Source organism: Myodes glareolus, chromosome 2 (assembly GCF_982192425.1).
Source record: "Myodes glareolus chromosome 2, mMyoGla1.1, whole genome shotgun sequence".
Taxonomy (NCBI): domain Eukaryota; kingdom Metazoa; phylum Chordata; class Mammalia; order Rodentia; family Cricetidae; genus Myodes; species Myodes glareolus.
In genome coordinates this window covers 55,464,998-55,485,746 of record NC_142027.1, presented here as the reverse complement: position 1 = coordinate 55,485,746, position 20,749 = coordinate 55,464,998, and the positions used below count along the sequence as shown (strand labels likewise).

The 20,749-nt window shown below is 41.3% G+C and overlaps 1 protein-coding gene across 1 annotated transcript in view; it reads right to left on the bottom strand.

Annotated features, from left to right (window-relative positions):
- Positions 1–681: 681 nt before the first annotated feature.
- The window catches only part of Morc1 (MORC family CW-type zinc finger 1), a 154,529-nt gene continuing 134,461 nt past the window's right edge, over positions 682–20,749 (bottom strand). The window contains exons 21-27 of the mRNA XM_085685555.2: positions 16,894–16,963; positions 14,639–14,705; positions 11,621–11,773; positions 7,726–7,813; positions 5,916–5,969; positions 3,400–3,594; positions 682–1,331 (exon numbers count right to left, since the gene is read on the bottom strand). Coding sequence (XP_085541681.2) covers positions 1,206–1,331; positions 3,400–3,594; positions 5,916–5,969; positions 7,726–7,813; positions 11,621–11,773; positions 14,639–14,705; positions 16,894–16,963 — 753 coding nt within the window. The 3' untranslated portion in view covers positions 682–1,205. The remainder of the gene's footprint in view (positions 1,332–3,399; positions 3,595–5,915; positions 5,970–7,725; positions 7,814–11,620; positions 11,774–14,638; positions 14,706–16,893; positions 16,964–20,749) is intronic.

The following is a 20,749-nucleotide window of genomic DNA, read 5'->3' as shown; positions in this document are numbered from 1 at the left end:
ATAAATTCCTTGAACAAAAAAAATACTTTAGGATATTTGACAACTACAACTACACATGAGTGAAACTAATAATTTTTTTTCAGGATAGTGACTCATATGTATACATTAATTCAATGGGCAAACCTCTGCTTCACAGATAACAAACTCAAACATCTACTGATTTTAGTATTTCTGAGAAATAAATAATAAGAAACCATTAAAGAGAAAATATCTTTTAGTCTCAGCTCATACATATGAAAATATGTGGAAATATAGCTGTGTGATTTCTTATATCTTGTATTCAAATAAATTCTATAAAAATCAAAGATTTTCAAATATATTAAAAGTTGCTGAAAGTATAAGAGAAGTAATTCAAAAATAAATTATATGTAATAATATATGATGTAAAATAATCATGAAAGGTATTTTGAGTGGGAAATGTAACATCTTTTGAATATTATTACATCCATGTTTTCAGCTGTTTAATGGTTTACCGGTATGGTTTCTAAACATTGAATGGTAATAGACTCACCAGTAATTGATAAAACACGCCAATGTAGAATTTTAGTAGGAAAACTGGCAGGAGCAGGCTCTTGAAAGACTAAACAACAGTTTACAACACAAATCAGATGACGGCTTCACTAGAGGCCCCTCACATGTTCCAAATGCTATAGGAGGTACACCACATAAATGAAGACACAATTCCACAAACGAATGTTTAATGCTTTCTTGTGCTTTCCAAAGAAGCAGATATTTCTAATCAAACAAAACAACCAGTGAGTAAAACGTAAAACCCTTCTGTAATACATAAACATGTAAAAATACAATTCTTACACACTACAATATGTGTATATTATACTTACAATGACTATCCTATTACTCTACCTAAATAACAAAATTAGCATAAAAACATATCAAAATCCAATTAAAGCAAAATTTAAACTTAAGTGGCAGTTTCTCTTTTTCTAGAGCTCAGAGGGAAGCTCTAGAAAACTTTTCTGGACAACTCTTGAAAAGACTGCTGGTAGAATGAGAAGAGTTAGGAAACCGCACGAGGGAAACCTTGAGTAGCAAATCAGTCCCTGTCTCAAAACACACAAAGCTTTGTAGAGCTGGGCTAAATTTTACAGTAGCAATAAGAAGGGGATGTTCTCTAAAAGATTTCTCCAGCTTTCTTATCAGCAGTTTTAAAAAGAAACACCTCTCCTGACTTTTGAGACATCCTTTCACGCTTCTGTATCTTTCGCTTGCCCTGACTCTAGAGCTCTTCCGTTTAAAGTGGTCAGATGATCTTCTTTCAGCAAAGCTTCTAAGTAGGCATCAATCTGCTCAAGGCCTCCCTCTGGACCACCCTGAAAGAGAGAAGCCGCAGTCACTCCAGTGGGAGAAGCTCAGCTGTTATCCCTGCCATCCTGGCAGCCTCCCGCAGACATCTTCCTGAGTCATGTGGGTACAGCCCCACATCACGTCTGATTGGTGCTCTTAACCTTTGCAAATGTTTTCTCTCATTTAATCTTGTGTTATGCCTACAAGTGGTTAAGGATTTGAATAATGTTTTCTTCTTCTGTGGAAGTCAGTATTTTCCTCTTTCAAGAACTGGTTGAAGTATTGTTGTTGACAGAAGCGCAAATACAATTACTATAATATGAAACTGTTTAGCACTAATTATCTTTTTGCTCTCTGATGATGTAGCTTTTTAATCATTTATCAGATCATCAAAATTAAGAGGGATTCCTCTTCTGGCAGTATACTAAAAATCAAAAGGAAGTATTTTCTGCCTCATTTTTGTACTTGATATAGAAGGAATTCCTATAAAAGCTGAAGATGAATATATCAGAGAAGATGAACTCCCACTTCAGAATGTTCACAACCTGGACAGAAACCCATGCAGTCTGGATTCAAGTCCATGTTCATCCTACTCTGTAGTGATATATGGTGAATTTCCCCAGCCCCTTCAAGGACAAAGTGATTCCCAGTCCTCCGGGTTCTCTATAGGGTCTCAGTTCTGCCTCCTCACACTGCACTGGTCCTCACAACTGGTATCTAAGGCCAAAATGCCATACGCCCCTTAAACTCATTGTTGGCTTAGATTTCTCCATTTATTTCCAGAATCCAGAGAAAGTCTTTACAACCTTCTCTACTGTATTTAAATTTTTGATATAGCCAAGATTTCTATGTGCTACATAGAAGCTGGACCACATACAGGCCTGGTGGGATGTGGGAAAGGGGCATGATATACTTGAAAGACTGTTTTTATGAAATGAGTCACTATGTACAGTGAATATATGCCAATAAGAGGAGATGGACCAATCCTCATTACTTCAATTCATCATGGAAGTATACAAACAAAACTGACAATAATTCATATTTATGATGTCTCCTTATTTTTGTTTTGTTTTAACTTCTCCCTCTGGAATTAAGAGTGAAGATAATTGAAGTATCTCACTTTCTAAATGTTGGAAATTTTTGCCTACTGGACACATGGCATTGAGAAGCTGATTGGTAGAATTCTAGAATTACCTAGGAAGCAGGTCTTGGGCATGCCCGTGGAGGATTGCCTTGCCTGTTAAATGAGGTGGGTAGACTCTCCCACCATGAGTCTGGGAAAATAAGTGGATAATGGAACCTAAGCAACAACATTCATTCATTGCTTTCTGCTCTTGACTGCGGATGCAATGTGACCAGCTTCAAGCTCCTGTGCCTTGATTCCATGATGCACTCATCCTTGCAGTGCAAACCAAACACACTCCTCTCTCCACAGCTCATTTTATCCAAGTATTTTATCACAGCGAAAGAAAAAAGACACGAAGACAACTAGCAACTAATAGCCCAGGCAGATTCTAGAAGTAGAGAAAAATTTAAACGGTCTAATCTACATTTTAAAAGCTAATTGACTTCTGATTGAATATGGTTACCCAGACCAGATTGCTGCTCAGTGTAGCAGCGGCAGACCTACCCATCACAGATATGGACAGACACTGTACTGAAAATATTGTCACTAACTAACTAACTAACTAACTAACTAACTAACTAACTAACAGACTTTCGGGTTCCTAGATTTCTAGTCTGGAGAAGTGGGTCTTTATGAAAGAACATATATTAGTGGTCCAGCTCAGCGATGTGGGCCTGACTCCTCTCTTCAGAGAACTCAGCATACTGCCTGTCTGTCACAGTGTTAGTGTCTGAACCCCCCTCAGAGCCCCACCATCGTGTTGTCTGCTGCCTGCCTGTCTGTCCCCAACAATCTACCACAGTAATGCTCCTGAGCTCTTGAACCCTGATCTGAGCCCTCCCAGACTTTAGTAGCACAATTAACAGCAGGGACTGCCTTAAGCTGTTTACCCAAGGAGGGTAAGTTAAGTGCTGGAGAGAAACCCAGACAAAAAACCCAGCCATTCCTACCCCTCACTCTCCACTCACCAGTTGAAGTTTCTGCAGCAGCAATGCCAGCTTTGCACGAAGGTCATTGAGTTTACCCTCGGTCCTTTTCCTTTTCAGCTCACACTGCTCCAGAAAAACTTCATTAAGTATCCCTCTTCTGTTTGTCTCATAGATAATGGACTGCATTTTTCTCTTGAGCCTTTTCTCATATTGGACCATGTAGATATTCTGTATCTGAGAATGTTTTTTAAAGAACACTCAGTATACATTTTTGTTGTTGTTTTGGTTTTTGTTTTTTGAGACAGGGTTTCTCTGTATAACAACTCTGGCTTTCCTGGAACTTTTTGGCAAGCCTGGCCTCGAACTCACAGAGATCTGCCTGCCTCTGCCTCCTCGGTGCTGGGATTAGAGGCATTCACCACCACCGCTCAGCCTTAGTATACTTTTTAATACATTATTATTTCCCCATAAGATCTCAAGGCGATTTCACAGTCCAACCCTGCATACACTGACTAAGAATCAACTCTGATACTTGAACTTACTAGCAGGAAGAAGGGGGAAAACACAGCAATGTGGACATAATTATCATAGGAAGAGAAGAGAGACACAGGGCTGTAAGTTTAATGACCTTGGTTTTGGAATCAAGAAGAAACCCTGTGGAGGCTGAGTTTATTCTCTCATCAGTGGCATAAAGGCATCTCAGCCACCAGCACCTCATAGGCACTGACAGATAGATGGTCAGCCGCACGGAGTGTCTGGATGATGCTGTGGTACTCTAACCCAAGTCTGTCATGTCCAGAGCACAGGAGTTGTGGAACAAGCAATTCTGCTCTCACACTCTTAAAAAAAAAAAACAAAAACAACAAAAAAAAAAACCCTAATGTAAAGAGTATTGAAAGAGGGTCCAAAGACCCTCAGGGATCTAGGGTCTGTCTTGTTTTCCATGATGGCATGCTGCGCCTTAAGGCCCCTCTTCCACTTCAGAACAGTATGATTTGTATCAACATTTCAAGGGGACCAGGGGAAATTCTGAGAAAACAGACAAGGGCAAAACCCATTTGGATGACCATTTAAGTTTCTATTGTAAGATTTCTGTGTTCTAGTATGGGCTGGGTGACAAGGAACTGCACTGTAGTCTCCTTCATGGTCTCTGCCTCTACTCTTGCCCTTCGCTCTCACTCACAACCATTCATGTGAGCAAAGCTCCCCGACACCATCCCCGACACCTGCCAACTATGCTGATCTCATGACTTTCTCCTCTGTAAAACCAACTGTTCAAAACCTTACCTGCCCAGAGCTCTGTTTGGTAAATACTTACTAATAACTTCCTAAGTCAAGGCATTGAAGCTAACTATTAGGATACAAAGATGTGTAAGGCAGACTTTGCCTTCAAACAGGTTTCAGTTGGCAGCACGAGGTAGTGCAATTGTGCAAGAATTCTACTGTGAGGACCAGCTCTGTGCCACCAACTGGGACTGGTGTTGCAGTAGGGAGGGTATGTGATCCTATTAAATTAAAAGCATTATGCTTTGCCATGGTGTGAAAGTGGAATCAGCCTAGGTGACAATTAACAGATGGGTCAATAATAAAATTATATGCTGATATACCGCAGAATTTATATGGCTGGGTAGAAAAATAAAATTACGAAATTTACAGGAAAATGAATGGGAACTAGGAAGCATTGCACTGAGGTGACATGGGCTCAGCAAGACAAACGGATCATGTTTTATCTCACATTATGAATATCCAGGTTGGAGTAAATATTAGTAAGCACAGCAAACAGGAAAGGGGCTATGGGAATAGGAAGAAAAGGTGGGGTGGGATAAAGAAGGAGGTGGAGAAGACAGTGGAATGAAGTGGAGGTGGAGAATCCTGGGGAAAGGGAATGTATGTGCAGGGAGAAGAGGTTGAACAAGGCATGGGAGAATAAACCAAAACGTGTGAAAATTCCATATGAAACTTGGTCCACCATAAGCTGCTTTAACCAACCAATAAATTAAAGCATTGTGACTAGGCTTATGTAGGGAACTTTACCTGTATTTCTCATCAAGTTGCCAGAGAAGAGTCTCTGAGAATGTTCCACACTGGCAAGCAGTGGTCATATGTGTATGTATATAGCTGGCTGAAGAGGAGGCAGATTATAAGACTTGTGAATTGTTATGTAAGCAATCTTACATTAGTTTCTTTTTAGAAGTTTAAACTGCCTGGGAGCTTCTTTATTTTGTTGTGATTCCATGACCATTTGTGTTTCATTCTAGTGTTTCAAAGATCTGGAGAATATATTTATTAATAACTCAGAATTTTCTGTTTCTTATTTAGATTCAAGTCCCACCCTGCCTCATAAGCTCTATTGTGGGAACTTTTGCCTTTTCGAATTCAAAAGGATGTCACTCTGTGACACTGCATACGCTACACATTAATCTAAGTCTTCATAAGGACAGGAAAATTTGATTTCCCTTCAAACCTAACATTTGAAAATGTGTATTATTTCCTCTCTGGAGCATAGGGTCATTTAGATTTCAGGATATAAATGGCTGCATGGAAAGGAAGCTTACCTTGTTGAAACAGGTTTTGAGCTTTTCGTTTGTGCTCTCTGGGCATCGCTCCAGCTGTTTTCATAAGTAATAACAGAAAAGGACATTAGTTTTACATGGTGATCTGTCTGGAATATGGTTAGAACATTGATGTTTCTAGTACAGAAAAGCATCCGAGCTTAGAACCAGCCAACATTGGTTCTAGGGATGTTTTAAGTGTGGCCTAATTAAGTCGAGTCATTGAACTAAACCAACCTGACTTTACTATTTTCTTTAAAGAACTAAAGTAGCTTACATAAATAATAAACACAGCGTTGTTTAACAATCTGCAGACAAAACAAATTAAAGTTAAGGGAAATGAAATGACAAAAGGCAATGTGAAGAAGGTGTGTTTTGTGTGGAAACTGACTGAGAGTTACTTGCATATCAAACTGGATGACAGTTAAGGGATTAGATGATGTCACCTTGAAATGGTATTTAGCAGAGAAAGCAATGGGGACCAGGAAGAGGCCCTTAGACATGGTAACATTCAGAATTCAAATGGAAAGTAGTTACTGTAATGATGATGGGGGAGGGGAGGGAGGAAAGCAAAGAGCAAGGATGTGAGAGGCTTAAGGCCATGGAGGCTTCAGGGAGAAAGGAGGAAACTTGGTTGAAGTTCCCTGCGAAGTCAGGTAAGAAAATATTGCATTTGTCGGCCCAGAGACCACTGATGGCCCTGACAGCAAGGAACTCAATTAAGTGATTCAGTGGAAGTCCATGAGAGGAGCTGAGATGAGAGAAGAAAATGGGGAAACAAGCAACAATTCCAGAAAAGAACATTAAAGATACCACTCAGGATCAACCGGGCACATGACACCTCTATCCTATTAGTAGCGTACGCTCTTTTCACTGAGAGCCTTTCCTTGTGTAGATGCCAATCCTACAATCAACACTGACCATGGTGATAGAGAAAGGCCTTTCAGACTCCTGTCTGGGATGTCTACTCTATCCCCTGCCTGGAACATGGACTCCTCACTCATCACCACCTTTCACAGGCTAAGCTCCACTGGATTTAGACCAAGACCTGTGTGAGACTCATCCTGTATCTGAGGTAGCTGACCAATGTTTTCTCTCCCATCTTATAAGGCACTGTCTCCAAGAGGAGCTCTGATGAATGCACTGTCTTCATCCTTCCCCATGACGGTTAGAAAGAGTAGAATTCTGTGCACCTGATATAGCTGATCTATGAGACCCTAAACTCAGCATCTCAATACAGGGGGTGAGATCAGAAAATATGTTTGGTGGGAGAAAGTGGGGTAGCTGGAATGAGAATGGATTCCACAGACTCACGTTTGGTCCTTGGTGAAACTATTGGGAGGATTAGGAGGTGTATCGTTGTTGGTGGAGATGGGTCACTGGGGATGGACTTTGTGCCAGGCTCAGTTAGCTGCCTCTGCCTTGTACTTGTGGATCAGGATGGAAACTGCCAGTTACCGCTCTAACATTATAATACTTGCCTGCCTGCTGCCACGCCCTCCACCATGATGGTCATGGACTCATTCTCTGAATGCTTACCCCCAAATAAACTCTTTCTTCTATGAGCTGCCTGGTCAGGATGTCTTATCACAGAAATAGAAAAGTCACTAAGACAAGAGGGAAGTTTTTCCAAACAACTGTCTCAGTCTGTGAGATTGTCTCTGCCTTACTCTGCCTGTAATCACAACACCTTATCACATACCTGGTACGGGACCTCTGTCTCCATCCACCGAATGCCTTCCTAAGCCTCTTTGGTGTAAAACTCTGGGCTTTTCTTCACTGAAGACTGAATTCACTCATTTCTGAGACTTACCTTGGGATTTGTTATGAGTTCTTCCACAGATGTGCACTCGAATTCTGATGACAGTTGAAACTCAGGAACGAAATACAGAAGAATCTCCCTAGGAAGACACCCAGAGCAGAGAGTACCTGCCCATCAGAACACAGTCCTTCTCTTAGGTGTTTAACTTCCTGGCAAAGACGGATGTTAGTTCCTATTAAATATTTTGTTTCCACCATTGACATCAAAGTGTCAGAAAACAGAGTGGGGTTAGGGGCTTGGGTGTGGTTATACAACGGCAACAGTAAAGAGCTTCCCAGTGCTGGCCATGCTCTGACTCTCACCTGTGTCTATACTAACACCTCGACTGTGGTTCTGCTCTGCAGTTTTTTAAGATACTGTCATTAGGATAATCAACTAAAGGAAGCAGTTTTATTTTTGTATTATTTTTTTAAACCATACATTTTATTTTATCATTTATTTCAAAATTAAAAGTTTATTAGAAGAATAAAGGAGACAAAAGAGAATAGGAGGGGAGGAGAAGCAACAGAAAAGAAGGAAAAAGAAAAAAAGGCTGGGTAGAGGGCTTAGTGGGTAAAAAGAGGAGTACGGAGTCTGGTGTTTGGATCCCCTGCACCCACATAACTGCCAGGTAGACATGGTGCCCCACTTATTTTAATGTTCTAGAAGCACCTGCACAATTACACACACACACACATACACACACACACACACACACAAAACAAACATGTAAACACAACATATATAAAGGTACACATACCACAGACACACTCCCACCAAGAAGGGATGGGGGAGGGAGGGAGTGGAGGAGGAGAAACAGACAGACAGAGACAGAAACAGAAGAGATACTTTAAAGATACACAATACCTAGAAATCTGAAACTAACCATTCCAGGAAAGCCCAGCACCTGTGTGAGCGTTCTTTTCTACAGAGAATTCAACACGGAGCGCCTCCAGGAAGAAAACAACTGCCTCAGGGCTACCAAAGACACAGGTGCCGAACTACCCAAAGTGATTCCCTTCATTAGAGCCTGCAGAGCAACTCTTAAAATTCACAAGGACCCAATGTAGTGGCATGGCTTTTAGTCCGAACACTTGGAAAACTGAAGCAGGGAGCGTGACTTCAAGATCATCTTGAGTTGCATAATGAGAACAATAAAAAAGAACAACAAAAAAGAAATCACATATGGATGCTAGTCTTCCCAGACAGTGGGGTCCCCTGATCTGAAGGTACTTCATTTTCCAGCAGACATCAGGTTTTTCTGGGATTAACTGGACTCACGATATGTATTTCATTCCTAGGAGAACATGGACTCAAAACATGGCCACCAGCATGCGCAGTGTTTTCTTTCTGAGGCTCTCCCTGTGTTCAACCTTTTGTGCCCACCTAAAGCAAGTTGCCTGCTAAATAGCTCCTCCCTTGGGAATTCTGTCCCTCAAAACTGACTCAGGAGACAGACAGGTGATGCTGTAATCTTCAGTTTCCAAACTGCATACACTCAGACCTCATTTTACTGCAAAATTAATTCAACCTCAAAAAGTCAAACACTAAACGGGGGACGGGAAGGTTACAAATTCTTACGTGTAAGGTCTAATTATAACCATCTAACTGTTCTTAAAACTTCCTGAAACTATTAGCATGGGCCCATTTCTCCTATGGTACTCTTTCAGGATGCTTTTCGTTCCAAGGGCTAACCTCTCTCCTCAGCCTCTCCGATTTCAGGTTTCCTTACTGCGGACACAATCAGCTGTAACGCACGAGGGACTCCAAAGGGGGTGGACCTGGAAACACCCTAGGAATCAGTGCTCATTACAATGACTGTGAGCACTGATGAGTCTACATGTTCTCTAGGGAGATGGTTTCTGGGAAGGCTTACTATTCCAGTGGCACCTAACAACAGAAGTGAATGCACTTTAAAGACTTGGGACACTCAATCAAACTGTCCCCCTTTGAGCACAAGTAATTCATTACAATAAACAGTACCAGTGTTATACTTACATGAAGAAAAAAGACTAGCCAAGTGAAAAATAGGAAAGATGTGGGATTTGAAAAGGATGTTTATCCAGCTGGAAAAGAGAGTTAAGTAACAGTTCATCCAAACTCTGTTACCACACACTCAGGCAGGTCTCCCCTGGGGTGCTGATAAAGATACCACTTATCCATGGTTTTAAGGCTAATAGTTCTTGGACAATATCTAAAATATTATAAAGGCACAAACATGATAGTTATTATTATCAAGAAAATCTGATTTACTTTCAACAAGGACCCAATCACTAATTTTGTGATCCTATCCACACATTTTGAGTGATCTTTGCATATTTATTTAGATATGTACAGGGACACACACTATCTATATCTATATCTATATCTATATATTGAATTGGTTACATATTACCAAGTCTAAGTCACCAGCTGATGTACCCAAATCTTAATATCATTAAATAAACCAGGCTAAATCAATGACTACCTAACTGCAAGGCTGAAGGTGAAAAATAAATGCTGCTCTATAAAATGCTAGCAAAGAGTAGAGAACTATTGGAGAATGCGATCCTCCAGACATTCTGCTGATTGGCAGGACAGTGTGATGCTGACATCCATATCTATCCATCCACCCATCTATCTGTCCATCCATCCATTCATCCATCCATCCATCCATCCATCCATCCATCCATCCATCCATCCATCCAAGGCACTCGACTAGTGACCTTCATTTTCTGTCCACGGATGAGTGTGTCTTATTTCTGTCTCCCTTCTAGATGACTGTAGGTTTGCCAGCTCTGGCACAGTGGGTGCCTAGCATGAGCTATGAGGACGGTAGGGCTAGGACTTTACTGCCCCATCAATTATTTGTCCCATGGCAGAGAATCAAGTGCCCTTCAATGTCCTGGGGCAGGACCGCTGTTAGGCCTGACTCCTGAAGGAAAGCTTGTGCAGACTCCACATCCAAGAAGATACAGCCCTTCAGTCCCAGTGCTGCCACAGAGGCTCCATAGAGCTGCATGACTGAGTCTGTGTCCAGAGTAGATCTCTGCCTCCTTTCCCTCAAAAGACAGCATCTGAACCCTAGTACGGGGCTTTTCGCCTTTCTCTTTCCTTCTACTGTCTACTCTTTGAGAACTCTCTTCTTCAAGGGGATTCAGTTTCTAAGAAACTTCAGACCTTAAGGGACCTATCTCTCCAGGAAGGATAGATTTTGTGGTCTTCCTGGCTCAAGGCTCCTCACCTCACTTAACAAATCTTTAAACCTAGCAAAACCAATGATGCCACTGAGTGGGTGGGACTCCTGCGAAGAGCCCTGCCCTCCACTTTGACAGCTCCCTAAGAACACACTTCTGAACTCAGTTTTCCATGGTACTGATGGTAAAGGCCTGTCCCATCTGTATCAGTCCCTATTCTGAGAAACCTGCAAACATCACTCCTTCCCCGTCTCTCCTTTAGGAGTTGAGCTTAAGCCACCTAACTTCCTCCAGTGACCATGTCTACAAACGTTAACACTCAACTGACCAAAAAGGGAAACTGTACTTTCTGTAAGTTCCTTATCCAAAATCACAAAAATAGATGTTTTAAAGGCTGTGGGAATGCTACGCATGTCTTTGTGAGTAAAAAAGAGGTTATGAAATTCAATAAAACTTTTTTATTACGTTTGAGGGAAGAATACCATATGTATCTACATCCATCATACTGCTGGGCCATATAAAAATAGGCAGTTAGTGACCACAGCATCTTCCAAGGGACCATTAACCTGTAGTGTATCTAACCGAATATGGTTAGGGAGGAAGGTCATAAAATTATTTCACTAAACGTATTTTAAGAATCTCAATTGATAGAAAATCAAAATAAAACAAAACAGGGTTTGTCTCTGCTTACTTCAAACAAAGCATGTGGAAAAGTTTGTAATTCCGTTTACCTTAACTTAGACATTAGCTTCCTTGCTGTTTCCTTGGTAGATGTGCTTTGAGACGGCATCAGAGGAGAAAGCTGACGATCACCATCCACAGAGCTGACTTTGTGTCCAGAGCATGGATGTAAGTCTTCCATTTGCACCCCGGGCAAGCTGGTACTTATGATGTCAAGAAGAACGACATTAGATTACAGCCATTTCAGAACCAGTCACACACAGCACACGAAAAATCAATACACAGCAAGCCACAGTACAGGCATTAGTATCACATTCAGAGTTCTCACATGTGTCATTACACCAAAGTCTAATACAGTAATAACAATTTATGTTCATACATTGCTTCAAAGTTTTAGGATATCACCAATGAACAGAATTGGTGATAATTCATTCATTATTTATAACTGTTTTGAGACACTGTCTTATGTAGCTCAGGCTGGCCTTGGACTCATGATATAGCCCAGACAGTCTTGAATGTCTGATTTTCTTGACCACTTCCCAAGGATTACCGGTGTATACTACCACACCAATATCACCTTGGTCAGTGACAACTTATTCATAAATACAGTCATACACCACTCATCTCTTCTCTGCAGGAGGAGATATAAGTTCAGTTTGACCCTTGCAACGATGCATGACAACAAAACACAGATCAGTCAAAGGTTGCAAGAGAAACGGCTAGTGAAGATCCGAGGGAAGAATGTTCTAGGGAAGAGTAATGATCTTGATGTGTCTATCCGTCGGTGTGAGCATGCATAACAGAGTGTGGTATGGCAGAAGACCAAAGCCTTGGCTATGTCTAAACAACAGCACAAGACACCAGAGGTGGTAGAGTGGAGGAGGTAAAGATGGACAGAGGTAAAACGGGTACAGAGGGCAGATGAGAGAGTTTTACTTTCAAGTGGCAAGAAACATATGTTAATCCTTTCACAATAACATCTGTAAATCCCAACCTCAGCTTTGGAGAGTTTTCTGTGATGATATTGTAAGATGAAGACATTATATAAACTAATGTTTAATCATCTATTAAAGAATAGGTACACAATGCCCTAATGCTCACTAATTAAAACCTCCTTTATATGGAAGTTTTATTAAGGATTTTTTTTTAAAAAAAAAAAGCATTTTAAGGTTGCTGAAAATTCTTTCTGGTGTTGGGAGTGAGGGTGAAATATTTCAGGCTAGAGCCCAAGAAAGATTTTCTTCTGTCCAATGTTCACAGGGCTGGAGACATTGCTCAATGGTACAGCACCTACTTAGCATCTATCTACAGGAAGCAACTAACAACTGGGCCTATCTCACATTATTATACCGAGGATTAAATAAAATGCATAACTAGTTTAGTTCAGTACTGAGCATTAAGTGCTCAGTAAGCATTATCTAATAATTATTGTTATTAAGGTCATCTTTCTCACTGGTACGGTCAGATTTGATCATTTTTTTCTATTAAGGTTGCTTTAGTTGGATTATAGTTCTAACGTTCATTTTACCCTAAGTTAGCAGTGTTTTGTTTGTCTGGTTGGCTGGTCCAATGGTTTGGTTTGGGGTTTTTGTATGCTTTGAGATAAAGTTTCTCTGTGTAGCCCTGGTTGTCTTGGAACTGGCTCTTAGACCAGGCTGGTCTTGAATTCAAGAGATCTGCCTGCCTCTGCCTCCCAAGTGTTAACCACCACCTAGCCTGGGTCAAAAGCATCAAAAAAGGAACTTCAAGAACTAGCAGTCATACACACACACACACAAACACCTTTTATTTCTGCATATATTCTACTTTCTGGAGCTATCTTAAGTGTTAACTCACATCTTAACAAATAATCCTATATTTAAATCATTCACCAAAAGGCTTGGAAACAGCACCAGTGGAAAAGTATATCATTTATTCAAATAAATAAAGTGCCCACTATAGATAGGCACCTTCCTGGCCACTGGAAAGAGACACGGGGATGAAAAGGCAGGATGTATTTCTATAGAATTAGATTTATTTCTAAGGAAAAGAGAGGAAACAAACAAGCTGCAACAGAAATAGCAAAGTGTTTAGCAAATAACCTTGGACGCTGAAGGAACAGTCTTATCACCTGATCACTGCAGCAGGGGCAGTGGACACCCACATCTGCCTAGGAGAGTCACGGAGACCTCAAGGAAGAGAACGTTGATCTGAGACCCAACTGTAACGGGAGGGCAGGGCAGATGGCACACAGACTGACAGAAGGCATGCAAGTATCCAAGAACAGGAAGTTGTGTGGCCAAAGAGGGAAGGACATAAAAATTATAAGCAATGTAGAACCTCCGGAGAACAGAGTGGAGGCAAAAAGGAAAAGCCCAGTAAAAGCAATCTGTATCACAGAGGCATTTCAAGGTCACCTTCAAACAAGGATACTGAAGGCTTCTGAGTAGCCAGGCAGAGCTAGACATGCATACTGGAGTAACGTCAGAAAAGCTCTACTGTCTCTTTAATTCAAAGGGCTGCAATGGAAGGAGTGCAGGATGCGGGGTCAGCAAAACACCCGGACTGGCCCAAGGAAGCTGAGGTGAATACAGGAAGCCGAAGTGCCTGTTTTCTCGAAAAGAGCCTTTTACCCCACTATGTATATCAACAATATCTAGCTGATTTTCTAAATGGCAGAATCCTCCTGTTAAGGGAACTCCAGGATTATAATAATTATGGGTATATTTGGCAATAAGCTAATGAGCTACCCAGAAAAATATCAGCCCTATGATTTCACACTCTTACCCTGTATGTGTGTGACTCCCACTTCTTGGTGACAGGACAGTAATTTGAGTTGGTTATCTATTGTGAACAGGAAGTGAAGCCTGCTCCCTTCCATTATTCCCAAACCCTCACACAAGAAATAAAAAGCTTTGCAGAAAAGGAGAATTTCTTATCCTTTCAGCTCCCTATTGTAAAACTTGGTGTCATTCTTAATTGCCTTTGTTGCTATTATTTTCTTTCTTCTTCTAGTTACACATTGATAATTACTTTTCCAGCAGCATAATTACACTAGCTCGGAATCCGTATGATAATAGTATACACACCTTTCCCAGTTAGGCGCTGCAGGCTTGCTTTTCATTACCAGAGTATCATCACGCAGCTCTTGTTTTTCTTCAAAAGAACATAGACAAAATTATTCTGAATGGCACACAATAAACTGTACCCAAAAAAAGCTAGCTCATTAACTATCTTGTAGAATTTGGATATGTATTAAACATCCATTTCTAAATTATGCCTATTTAAAGGCAATTTATAACATATTCTTAAGATAATTTATAATCAATTTAATGAAGCATATATAAATGTATAGAATAATCTAAGAGTATCTGCAACCTCTGTTCTGTGATTTTTTCTTTTTTACTATGCTTGTTACAAATGTCTGGATATGAGATACGGTCTGTTCAAATTCCATGCTTACTCTACCTTCCCCTAAGAGGACCCACCTCTTCCCTCTCACATCCCACTCCCCAGAATTCAGGTTCAGAGAGATTTGATGAGTCTGGATGAAACTTGACCCTCCAGGAGAGAGCTGACCTTTAAAGCAGGAAGAAGCCTGCAATTTCTAGATCTGCTCTCTAGGGAATCCTCAGAATTATAGTTTCAGAGAGATAAGTGGTTCCTTCAGAGTCCACAATTTCTGTATAAAACGGGAGCCCATGGTCTAGTGGAGTGTGTTTCTAACATCTAGCTCTACCTTAATTCTTGGTAATGACTATCCCTGATACTTTGTTTCCCAGAATTAACCACTGCCATTTTTTATTGCTACTAAAGACCTTATTGAACAAGAGAGAAACAGGGGAAGGTTTACATGGTGGGAAAAGCTGAGGACCCACCGAGTTTCCTCAAGGAAAACTTAAAAGAAAACAGGGGACTGACAGGTTCTCTAAGTGCATGATTGGCAGCCCTCACATTGCTTGCTGACTTGTATTCAAAGTAAAACAATTTAGCAACAGTCAACTGATTCGTAATTATAACCATTGGAAACATTTCACAATTCATTCTTGCCAAACCTAGAATGAGTATTTGAAATTAAATATGAATTTTAAAATCAAAATTATATTAGTAGCTTTCCCATCACAAATTGGAACCATACTTGATGACAAAATAATACTTGGAAACATCTATGAAAACTGGCATTAAAATTAAAATGTTGCCTTTAAAATTAAGAGATTACTACCCAAGAAATCCTGGCTGTAGAATTTAAAATCATCTTAATTGAGATGAAAAAGAAAAACTGTGATTACTTAGGACCTCACTGAGGAGCTCAAACGGGAAGTGGTGAACACACAGCTGACAGATTACAGGCAACAGGGGACGGGGGACAGGGAGGAGAGGTTACTGAGGAAATCGACCACAAAATAAATGATGGTGTGAATGGAAAAAAAAAAGTGCTAGGAATAACAAAGACAAATACATAACTGGGGATTACTAAGGAGACTAAGAAGAACTCTGAAATTTAGCTTTGGATAAGGACAGTTGTGCGGTGGTGCACACCTTGAGTTCCATCCTCAAGAGGCAAATAGAATTCTGCAAATCTGAGGCTAGCCTGGTTTCACAGCCCCACACCAGCCAGGAGACTCTGTCTCAAACAAGACAAAACAAAAACAAACAAAAGAACAGAAATCAAGAACAGTGGTCATGACAGTGAAAGTGTGTGTGTGTGTGTGTGTGTGTGTGTGTGTGTGTGTGTGTAGTTTAGTCCCAGTGATGGACTATTAAAATACAGAATGCATAACGACAGCCTGATGTGAGAGAACCACTGTGATGATGATGACTGGCCACTAAGAAGCGTGATGTTTTCCTATCCGGGGACCACTGCTGCCTTGAACACTGTTAGAGGACAACTTTCTGCTGTAAGTTCAAATCTCCCCTGAAATATACTACATCCCATGCACACAAAATAAAGAATGAAGAGACTTATTGAGATTTTTTTTAGGGTTCTCAGAGAAATCATAAATGCAGGACAGGGGTTAGAAGACTGAAAGTGGGGAAACCATTATAATTTTAAACCAGATTTTAAAAATTATAGACTTGATGCCAATCCTTGGTAAAATTCCAAAGAGAACTCAGCGTGGCCTGGCTCAAGCCTGTGGGAGTTTAAGACAGTGTGTCAGTGTAGGGCACACTGTTCCCAGCCAGGTGACTCTGCTGTGTCAAAAGCAAATTCTCTTTTCAGCCTTTCCCCTTCTTCTAGAACAACAATTCATTTAAGTTCAAACTGCTGAAAACCTTCCGACCGCTGTGAAAGACCGTCACCCTGAAAACAGCATTGCCTCTCCAGCCATCTACTTCCGCTTACCTGTTTTTGCGAGAGGCGCTTCCGCTCCTTCTTGTTTCAGTGAGTCCTCGGCACTCGTTTTACTCCAAACCTGAAAAAAAAAAGTCTTCATTTTAAACTGTGCAAAAACAATGGACAGAGTCCAGCAATGGCTGGCAAAGCACCACCCCTGTCGGAGAAGGGAGGCCATGAGGTGCCGGCACGAAGACACTGGAGACAGCTACACTGCTGCGCGCTTCCAAAACGACTGCCTTTGCAATGGCATGCTCACTCCTGTTACATCTCTTAGAGGGTGTTTTCTAAAAGTCCTACTTAGTTCCGAAATTGATCTTGTACATGGTGGTAACAGTGCCTCCAGCAAACGAGTCAAGCATTTGATTCACCAGGAAAAAATGGGAAGCCCGTGTAGTTTGGACGAGGGTCATCCCACGCAACTGTGACAGAGTAGGACCTCAACATCATTGCAAGAAAAATGGGGGGAGGTTGACTGCTGGCGGGGTGGGGCCCATCGTTAATTCTAGCGCACCACTAGGACACCGGAAGCAGAGGCAGGCAGATCGCGAGGCAGTATGTAACTGAGTTGGGGGAGGGGAGAACTTCTTAAATTTGTAAACCATAACCCCTCATCACACTGGGAATTCTCCAGGATCCCTTTTAAAGGGCTCACTGGACCAAACTCACATTTCATTTCCGGAAGACAGTTCCACAGATGAGATGAGGGACACGGGGAAGGGAGAGATAAATGAGTATGTCCTTGGGGGGGGGGGGGCGCAGAACGATGCGTCTATCTGTCTTGTAAATCTTGTCAAGGTAGGAAAGTAAGAAGTTAAAAAATTAATGACTGAAGAAAATGAGACAGCAGAGACAAGGTAAAGTTCCTCTCTGCCCCTGTTGAGATCACACTGTGACACTTGCCGTGAGGCCTGGAAACAGCTTTGTACTCTGAAGCCTCTTCACAGTGAGTTTCCTTTGTGCGCCTCACCCATACACACCTGCTCACCAAACACCCTGAGGACAAGACATCAAGCTGCCTCCTCCCCGCTTCCAGCAAACAAAGGCGGATGTGTGCGCAGTACTTTGGAAACCGCACTGTCTGGACACGGGTTAAATGGGCACCCTTGTAGCCTAGCAACTGCATGACTCCAGCTGTCCATCACTTTCCTTCTCTATTTAATTTAAACAGAAAGAAGAGCTTTCCAGGTAGGGACAAACAGTTGTTTTTCAGCTACCGGGGTAGAAACTCATTCTAAAAAGACACACTCGCCCCCTTCATTGGCTGTGGTACTATAGAAAGACTGGACCACAAGAAACCTCTCTCATATACACACAAAAAGGAAAACCACACACAAAAAGACAAGTACCTACCGCAACAGCCCTTTCTCAAGATCCAAATACCATAGGAAAAGGAGGGCAAGGTAGTAGGGCCTGCCCCACCGCATTAAGAAAAAACTACTTCCCCTTTTCACAGGAACAGAATCTGAATTTGATTGCTCAGGTCTAGGGTGGCAACTTGACACCACAATCTACTCTGGGAAGGGTAACCTCACCTGCTGTTGTCTCTCCCACAGTGCATTGTTTACCATTTTTATTGGTTAGCTTGACTGCTCTCTTGAGCTCCAAGGAAAACAAAATAAAAACAAATAAGAATAACAAAACCCAAATTCTAACATGTCCATACCCTTCTTTTTATCTTATCCTAAGCATATCTGTCCTGATATTGGGCATTTTTGTCCATACTTTGGAGACTCCCATTCCTCCACCAAACTTTGTACAAACTTTATTCCCAAGCCGACTTGTTTTGCCTTTCTCTCAAGCTAAGTGATCTCAAGTTTCCTTCTGAGTCCTGTTTCCAAATTCCCATTCCATCAAGACTGAGAACCCCAAAGGGAACCCTGAATCCCCAGCAACATATTTAGATATTAAAATATTGAACTGCATGGCATCACATACAACACAATGCATTATCTCTCGGCAACTATCCTGATGCAAACATTATCCTGTCTCAACAGTGCACAGGTCTGTGCATTTGTCATGAGATGTGCTTTCCAATGGCAGGAATGGCCAGTCATGGTTTCAGTGATGAACCAGCCTGCTCCCATCTGAGAATTGAAAGCCATCTTATAGTAAAGACACACTAGACTCATTTATTTTGTTTATGGTTAAACTGCTGTTTCTCTAGGATTGGGCTGTGCCCCAGCTGTAACCTTAACTATGAATAGATCTGTATTGGTTGTTCCAGGAAATGGCAACCATGTCTTTGTTTCAAAACCATCTTGCACCCGGGCGGTGGTGGTGCATGCCTTTAATCCCAGCACTTGGGAGGCAGAGGCTGGCAGATCTTTGTGAATTCGAGACCAGCCTGGTCTACAAGAGCTAGTTCCAGGACAGGTTCCAAAGCTACAGAGAAACCCTATCTTGAAAAACCAAAAAAAAAAAAAAAAAAAAAAAAAAAACCAAAAAAACAAAAAAAACAAAAACAAAACCATCTTGCAACCCTACCTTTGTTTTCCAAAGGTTGTTATGACTACTTGTTGTTATGACTAAGTTGTTATGCTTGTGCTCTGCTCCTATAACCCTATTTTGCCCACTAAATCCCTTATTTGGAAACCCCTCTATCCGTAAGCTTTAAAAATCTTATCTTCCTACATCCAATGTTCAATGCTGACCTCTCAAAATCCACCGTAAATGGAAGTATCACTTGTATGCAAATAAAAAAGTTTGCTTTAGTTAATTTGACCATGATGATTTGAGTCAGTGATCTTTCTCTTTAAATCTTTGATAGTAACATTTCAGGCACAGGTTTCCAAGACAACTGAGATTTGTGTTTCTCTATTTAATAATAATATCCCCTGGGCAATAGAAGTCCAAAAAAAAAAAAAAGCTGTGTAGTTGGAAGCCCTACTACCTTCCATATATACCCAAAAAGGTTAGGATGTTGGGGATCTCCAGCTAGGGGCCCCATTCCAAATGCCTCCCTTGAGAAAGCCCACTAAAAGTCAGCCCCTCCCTGAGGCTGACCTACAGGCTACACAAAACCTGGTAGCCAAATTTGCTATGTGATTCCTCCCCTGCTTTTCCAAGGGTCACCCAGGAGTTGCTTTGCTTTTTTTCAGATTAAACCTGGAATTACTAATCCGGCCACCCTCGGTGGCATTATTACTGGAACATTTAAACTTATCAAAAGTCAGTCATCAAATGGCAGCCACACCAAATGGTAGACAAGAACCTGAAACTGCTTAAAAGAACCCAAAAGCAAACAGAAAAGCAAAGTCTGTGGTAGACTGAGAGAGGAGAAATTTACCAAGGGCCAAACTTTCTTGAGACTGCAAATCAAAGTCTGAAAGTTTGAGCTCTGTTCTGCTTCAACAAGTAGAGGTAAAAAGCAGCAGAGGTGGGTTAGGTGGGCCGCCTTTCCTCTTTAATAATCAACCTAAAAGAGCAAATTCGGCGAAAAGTAGTGGGGCATGCCTTTTCAGCACTCCATTTAGCAGAGGAAGGCAAATGTGGATGAGTTCTGGACCAGCCAGGTCTAAAGCCACACAGTGAGCCAAAAACAAAAACGAACAACAAAAAAAGAAGGGAGTATAAAAGAACAAAAGTCAAATTAATAAAGAGTAGAAAATAGAAAAAGGAGATGTATTCAATGTGGCCACATTTTGAAGGGGAACAAAGTGATCTGGTGACACCCTAAGTCCATCTCTAGGGTCCTGACATAAGGCTCGGCTTAAAAACAGAAGGCAGGAAATGTAACTACAGTCTAGCAAGTCCCTGCCTACCATTGTCTCAGCTCCCAATCTTTCCTTTTAAATTTTAAATCTTTCTCCATGAGACCAGTTCCTCCAGGGGATTCACCCAGGGTTTTAGCCACTTCCTCTCT